The sequence below is a fragment of the Juglans microcarpa x Juglans regia genome, chromosome 6D (genome assembly GCF_004785595.1).
Source record: "Juglans microcarpa x Juglans regia isolate MS1-56 chromosome 6D, Jm3101_v1.0, whole genome shotgun sequence".
Classification (NCBI taxonomy): domain Eukaryota; kingdom Viridiplantae; phylum Streptophyta; class Magnoliopsida; order Fagales; family Juglandaceae; genus Juglans; species Juglans microcarpa x Juglans regia.
The window spans coordinates 35,295,129-35,302,555 of NC_054604.1; the positions used below are offsets into that span (position 1 = coordinate 35,295,129).

The 7,427-nt window shown below is 38.8% G+C and overlaps 1 protein-coding gene across 3 annotated transcripts; it reads left to right on the forward strand.

Moving 5' to 3' along the window:
* The first annotated feature begins 2,591 nt into the window (after positions 1 to 2,591).
* LOC121235132 (uncharacterized protein YnbB-like) lies at positions 2,592 to 7,186 on the forward strand. Of its 3 annotated transcripts, none has more exons than XM_041131386.1 (12): positions 2,595 to 2,832; positions 2,944 to 3,057; positions 3,550 to 3,660; positions 3,741 to 3,803; positions 3,883 to 3,996; positions 4,069 to 4,218; positions 4,713 to 4,790; positions 4,858 to 5,079; positions 5,167 to 5,253; positions 5,532 to 5,651; positions 6,350 to 6,442; positions 6,648 to 7,186. In XM_041131386.1, the coding sequence occupies exons 1-12, from the start codon at positions 2,671 to 2,673 to the stop codon at positions 6,705 to 6,707; spliced, it is 1,374 nt and encodes a 457-aa protein (XP_040987320.1). In that variant the 5' UTR covers positions 2,595 to 2,670; the 3' UTR covers positions 6,708 to 7,186. The 3 variants fall into 3 exon arrangements, with proteins under 3 accessions (XP_040987321.1, XP_040987320.1, XP_040987322.1); XM_041131388.1 differs by having other exon boundaries at positions 2,691 to 2,832; positions 3,522 to 3,660; XM_041131387.1 differs by lacking the exon at positions 5,532 to 5,651 and having other exon boundaries at positions 2,592 to 2,832.
* Positions 7,187 to 7,427: the final 241 nt, after the last annotated feature.

The following is a 7,427-nucleotide window of genomic DNA, read 5'->3' on the forward strand; positions in this document are numbered from 1 at the left end:
ACAATGAATATTTGCTCTGTATGAGCTCAATCTTTAATCTTCCTCGCTGTTCAACAACCAACAGAATCGAACTAATTAATATGTTCAGACTATAACCTACATCACTTTTAATTGATTACCATGCATGAATGCTTATGACCAAATGACCATGGTATAGAAAAAAGGGAAATGAAAGTTGCAGTTGTGAATGTGCAATCGCAAGCATTGCACAATCACTTCAAAAAAAAAAAATGAATAAATACAGAATCCACATAAAAAAAAATTAATTTTTTAATAGTAGACTTTACTCTTTCAAAATGACTGCACGACGTTTGTACACTCCACAACTGTATGTAGTATTACTCAAGAAAAAAAAAAGCAAATAACTTGAGATCAATAAAAACCAAAGTCCTAAATTCCGTTTAGTGACTGTTTCGGTTTAACTAGCTAACTATTAAAACGAAATATTTTGGTATCAATATGAACTAATATTGTACTGTTTATATATATATATATATATATATATAACCGGTATATATGACTATCTACATGTATGTTGACATAAAGTTCATGCCTTCATTATATATTAAAAGTGAAAAATTAAAAGATTATCTTCACATGCATGCCGATTGACGAGAATTGACGAATACTGCTTTCTTGCTGCTTCCCTAATATATAACTGTGATCTTGATCAACCATGCTGCTTTGAAAGGTCTGAATTACAGGTGCATTTTCCTTTTTAGCAAAGATTGACAAAATCTCATAAACTACATTGAGCACTTGATCCAGCAAAAAGTAAATACAATTTGAAACATGATATAATTGAGATAGTGATCTTGAACTACTGATGAGAAAAAGGAACAAAACTAAACGATTGGAGACATACCTTTGGCCACTTTAAGCAAAATTGGTCTGCTTCCAAATAACTCCTTGTGCTGTTTTTGAAGTTCAATGGCCTAATTACCTACTGATTTCTCCTTATGAGTGCGAGTGAAGAGAGTCAAGTCCTTGCAAATATATTTGATAAATCTTCAAAGTTTTGAACAACTTTCTCCTCTCAATTAGCCATAACTAAGAAGCATTTATTTATTTTTTAAAGCATAAAATGCAAGTGTTAGAAGTAAATCATGAATGGTGATATAATTACGCTTCTTCGACTATATTACATGGGGAGATGGATCGCATTATAGGGATGCTATCCACACTCCCGGGCGGAGGGTGCGCGGAGGGTGCCCCTGTCCCGCCCTTCGCCTCTGCATGGACGGGGAGACAATTTGAGCCCTTGAACCTTGGCACTGCTCCTCATAGGAAGGTGCTCCCGTTTGGATGCTAGGGGCGGATTGGCTCCCACAATTGTCTGCCCCACCTCGCCCACCACCCACCTAGGGTGAAAAACAATCGAAAAATAACGAAAAAAATCCAAAACCAATAGAAAACAACAACAAATCCATAGAATCACAAATCCATCCCTAAAATCCATCATTCAACATATACAAACACAAATTGAAAAATATAAACTCAAAAAAGATCACAAGCTCCGACAAGACCATGGCCACAAATGGTTGTGGATCTCTTCACAAACACACGACCATTCGTTGTCTCAGACCCACGGCAACCCTATGGCCCGTGGGTGTCTTGCAGTCATAGACTCACAAGCTTTAGCCTTCAGGCTTTAAGAAGAAAAAGTGGAGGAGAAGAAGAAGAAGACATGAGACTCAAAGAGAATGACAGATGGAGAGAGAGAAGAGAGGAGAGGAGAGAACGGCATAAGGGGAGAGAGAGAGAGAGATTTAGGGTTCTGTTTACTTTATATAGTACTTAACTAAATTTCAAAACTACGTCAATGCCGTTTGATTAATGAAAATAATTATTTTAAATATATATATATATATATATATATGTGGGCAGACCTAGGCCTCGTCCTCGCGTGGGTGTTCTAGTTAGGACGGAGGCCTGCACCCCACCCTGGCAGCCCAAGCAGAGGTCGGCCGATGGGGAAGGCGGACGAGTGGTAGGGCACCGCCGCCCACCCCTATCACCTTGCGTGACTTATTTGTATTCATCAAAATGGTCATTTATGTAAATATAATAATGATTCAATGAAAACGAAGACAACTTATCTTCAATTTTCATTTAAGGAAGATGTCCTATATTGTGATCAAATATTAATTCAATAACTACCTAAAATAAATGTTAAGCAGAAACGAGCAATTAAGATTGAAAACTGTCAACACTGAAACCTTGGAAATTATTATTTTTTTGTTGACATGATTAGAAGGACGAAATAATTGTATGCATATCTGGAATAGTTATAAAGTAAATCTGGAGTATTTGATAAAGATTATATAAGGTGGCATAGCATAACTATTGATTTTTAATTATATAATATTCTGTGATATTAGATTGAGAATACTTTATATATACTGCAGAATTGCTTAATAATTATTACCAGTTCCTCAAAAGAGTGGATATAAATACAAAATTTAAAATAATAGAAAAAAAAGATTGAATTTAATTAATGGGCTAGCTATGCTGTTAGAACTTAGCACAGACCTCAGTTGGATTCACATTTGAGCGTGAGCCCATATTTTCTGGGTCGATTTTAAGGGGATCTTATTTTCGTTACAAAATCAGTGCTTGCTCGAGTTGAGAGGCCTAAAGACTGGAGACATCCCTTTCAATTGCTCGAAAATGCGGGTCTTATCCTGCGCCTCTCCTGCGTATCCGACGCACTCTCTTCGAGCTTCCAGACCCATAACTACAGTTCGTTCAAGCTCTCGAGTCCCAGTCTCCCTCAGCAGCCGTAATAATCGTAAAGATCTTCATCTTCAGGACCATCCCTTTGTACCGGAGGTTAAATTGCTTCAGCTCGTGTTGCTTTCAGAAACCCATAATTTTAAAGTTGCTTAATGCTGCGTTGGGTGCTAATACCTAGATTTTTTTTTTCATTCTTCTGCAATGCAGGTCGTAAAAGCAGTGGACTCCTTGTACTCGGAGTTCAGAGCCATTGATAATTTGGTGGCCCGCAATACTGCCCGTGTTCTGAAAGCTTTCCAGAATGCTCGAGTTGGGTCTCATGTAAGTTTGTGCTTCATTTAGATATCGATATTACATGGGTACTTGGATGCCAATTTGGTGCCAGGTACTTCCCTCGTTCTTAAGGCTTCTTATACGTTCCCTGCTGTGGGAAAACACTTGGATTGTCCGTATTTTGATATCTCTAGTGAGGGAACATTTTCTGGTCGAGGATCTGTTTTTCAAGCCTGGGGAAATTCGAAAGATAACATGTTTCCAGTTTGAACGTATATTAACTGCATGCAATCAGATTTCAATAAGTTACCACTTCAATTTAATGGATATCAATCGTCTAGCTCATAAATTTTTCTTGTTTCAATTTTCTTCCTCTAATAATTGTTGGCACTCCTGCATTCATTTTCTAACTTTGAGAGTTAAATACAAACAGGGGAAAGGCTACATTTCTATTTTCTAACGCCTATAAAGACTAAAGTCAGGCAGTTGTGATCTTCGGTACTAATTTCCAGGAAATATACTTGTTCACTATTTAATCAGCACTTTGGCGGATGCACTGGCTATGGCCATGAAGAAGCTGGGGGACGTGAAGCACTTGACCAAGCTTTTGCAGAAATTGTTGGTGCCGAATCCGCAATAGTCCGCTCACAGGTTTGTGACATATTGTCGTTATGAGCTTTAATTACAAGTAGTTTGGTTCATTTTTTAAGTCCCCATTCCTCTATTATCAGTTTTTTTCAGGTACTCATGCGATCACATGTGCTTTGTTTGCTCTTTTAAGGCCAGGAGATGAGGTGAGCTATTATTTTGACTTTATCCACACTTTCACTCTGTTGAAAACTTGTTTCTGGTTTGAACTAACATCATCGTCAGCTTTTGGCAGTTGCTGGTGCTCCCTATGATACATTGGAAGAAGTTATTGGAAAGAGAGACTCCCAGGGACTAGGTTCCCTGAAAGATTTTGGAGTGAACTACCGAGAAGTTCCGGTATGTTTCTATGTAAAAGCAACATTAGTAGAATATTTCCTTGCGATTGTCAACTGTCTTATAATATTTCAGCTTGCTGAGGATGGTGGACTTGACTGGGATGCACTTGTGTGTGCTGTGAAACCTCAAACAAGATGTGCACTCATCCAGAGGTCATGCGGTTATTCATGGCGTCAGAGTTTAAGCGTAAATGAAATAGAGAGGGCAATCAAGATGATTAAGGTGAGCCTTCAGATGTGCAATACGAATCATTTGAACTGTATTATATTGGGAGTCTGTCTGTAAAAGTGGGGTCAATGCAACAATGAAACCCATCAGGGTTTGAGATATGGTGGATGCATTATCTTCTTGCATTAATAATGTCCCTTGGCAGAAATGGTAGAAACTTGATTGGATATGGCTACTACTGAAACCTTGAATTAAGCTGGTATTACTCCAAATTAAATGTCTCAATGGGTTGTGACCAAATATTATGTTCAATTTAATGGTTTTGTGCTTGGGAATTTAAAGTTGAGGAGGAAATGCTGCCTGCCCCAACATCCTCACCCCCAAAGATGAATGTTACTAGGACATCATCTGTAGTCGTTTTGAGATGGTGAAATTCATTGCTTGTAGTAGGCGCTTAAATGTTATCAATTTTTTCGATCTGGCATATAACTTCTATACTATTGATATTTTACCCTGTTCTTGTCCTCCTGGCATTTCTACAAATACAGATCCAGAATCCTAATTGCTTGGTGATGGTGGATAATTGCTATGGTGAATTTGTGGAAAGCATTGAACCTCCCATGGTGGTATGTGAGATATCTTTCACACTTGATTCTTTATAAGGGTAATGTAATATTTTCAATGTCTGGCCAGGGTGCAGATTTGATTGCAGGCAGTTTAATAAAAAATCCTGGTGGAACCATTGCGCCATGTGGTGGATATGTTGCAGGAAGAGAAAGATGGGTGAAAGCAGCTGCTGCTCGCCTCTCTGCACCAGGGCTTGGGGTTGATTGTGGTTCAACTCCTGGTGACATTATGCGAGCTTTTTTCCAGGGGTTGTTCCTTTCACCTCAAATGGTTGGTGAAGCAATCAAGGTACTGGCTACTGTTTTTTTTTTTTTTATTTCACGTTTTTTTTGTTACCTCTATGCAGCAGTGAATTATTTGTCTTCTGTAATTAAGGGGACCTTCCTGCTCGCTGAAGTTATGGCATCTAAAGGGTACAAGGTGCTGCCGCTTCCTCGTGTCCAACGCCATGATGTAGTGCAGGTTTGTCTTACTACATGCATTTTATGTTCTTTTAAACACCCTTCAGAATAAGATATGCTGAGATGATAATGTAAGGTCCCCAGTGCCTTGAATAATGATCGTGGGTTGGCTTGGGTGAAAGTTGTTCCACATGCACCCAGCAATGAGTTCTATAAAACAATCAGTACTCATAATGAATCTAAGTGGATAATTTAATTGACTCCATAGTTCTGATTAGCCCATAAAATAATAACACTTGTGAAAATATTTTAAGTTGTTCATTCACTCTGTAATGGCAGGCTGTACAGCTTGGGAGCCGTGAGCGTCTCCTTGCTTTCTGTGAGGCTGTTCAGAGAAGCTCCCCAGTTGCCTCGTTTACGAAACCAGTTGCGGGCACAACTCCTGGATATGCATCTGAGGTCTGGCGATATTAAGTTTTACATTCAATTGTGTTAATGTCTTGTGTGTTCATTTTGTGAAATTCCCTCTTGCAAGATCTCAGTTGCAGCTTCAGTGAGTGCAAGAGCTGCCTCTAAATTATATTGTGGAAGGTGCACTGGAGTATTATAATTTATGTTGCATGTCTTAAGCTCCTTTAAGCTTTTATTGGCATCAAGTGCTTTCAATGCAATTCGCATAAAGGAGGCACCTTAGAGTTATTCATGTACAATTACATAGTTGGCCCAGCCACATAAATGTAGGAATATGATGGTGTAAATGGTAATTTGAACCTGCAGTTCTCCTATGCAGACATTAGTCAAAAAATTGCAAGTCCCAACTTTTGACTTATTACATCATGTTACGACTTCTAAGAAAATATGGTGAATGATTCATGAATTGAATGAAGATTCACATATCTTAGCAGCCCAACCATGTTAATTTCTTAAAACAGAATATCTGTGAAAAGTGGTGCCAATTCTCCAATTAACAGGTTATCGTTAGAGATGATTTATTTATTTATATTTTTATTGGGTGCATGTGATTTAGGTTTTAAGACTTATCAACCGATAATTCTGACCAAAGAAAAAAAAAAGGTTTCAAGACTTACTTAAATCTACAAAGATGTTTATTAAACCTTGTTGAGGTAACTTGACACGAAGTCTGTGTTATTTTTCAGGTGATCTTTGCTGATGGAACCTTCATTGATGGGAGTACCAGTGAGCTCTCATGTGATGGACCGTTAAGAGAGCCTTTTGCTGTATACTGCCAGGCGAGTGCTTGTTTCTTGTTGATTCTTTTTCGAGCCAATGTTTCTTGCATGCTTGCTTATGCGGGGATTTTTATGAGAAGGGAGATATGACTTTATGCATCATCCGATAGTGGTCATGTTCCGCGGAAAACTCTCCATGCTCGTAGCATTATTCTTTACTGAATTGTTCTTGTATCCTAAACTTTTTGCATGATTTCCAATGCAGGGTGGCACACATTGGACCCAGTGGGGACTAGTTCTTGAAGAGGTTTTAAAATACATATAAGCTAAAATCCATTTTGGGTTATGAGGATACACAAGGTGTTGCGATGACAATCTTCCAGCGACTCTTTTTTCACCTGTTAGCAAAGAGTTGAGTTGAACTGTCAAGTGGTGCCACTCCCAACAATGGCAGAACTGTTGAATTTTCAGGAGGGGCATCTACTTCAAGGCAAACCTTACCACTAAAGCGATAATAGAATTCATTATATTTTTTCCCCCGTGCACAGAAAGCAGTTTCTCGTGCCACATACTGACTAAAGCGGTGAAGAAGGCCTTTCTTTTGGGGCAAGCTGTGAAGGGAGCCGTTATTTCACTCATATATAAAGAGTTAAAGACTCTTAAGAGCCCTGCTGGAGGAGGCATGCATTTTTTCCCCCATAACAATCTCTCTTTATTTATCAGTTTTGATTCAAGTCAACCGGTCGCCTTTAAACATGAGAACGGTGTATACTTGTAGAGAATATAGAACTGAAATTCTCACAAGTTATCCCTGAATTATCTTCATACGTTCGTTATTGCTAGTTTGGTGTGCATTCATTCCGATCGTAACATTTGCCTTCGACAAAGTTATATCTTATCTGAGCTTGAAGCCATGCATGCAAATTAAGGACTCTGGGCTAGCAGTTTTCTCTCGCCTTCTCTCTAGAAAGTCCAAGTCCAAATCACTCTGACTGCCCCAGCCGGAGAGGAGGGTGAGAGCTGTGATATGCTTTTCATCCTCCTC

Coding starts and splice junctions, on each gene's coding strand:
- LOC121235132 (XM_041131386.1), top strand. CDS start 2,671: ATGCGGGTCTTATCCTGCGCCTCTCCTGCGTATCCGACGCACTCTCTT. Junction 3,058..3,549: donor ATGCTCGAGTTGGGTCTCAT/GTAAGTTTGTGC, acceptor CTATTTAATCAG/CACTTTGGCGGATGCACTGG. Junction 3,997..4,068: donor TGAACTACCGAGAAGTTCCG/GTATGTTTCTAT, acceptor ATAATATTTCAG/CTTGCTGAGGATGGTGGACT.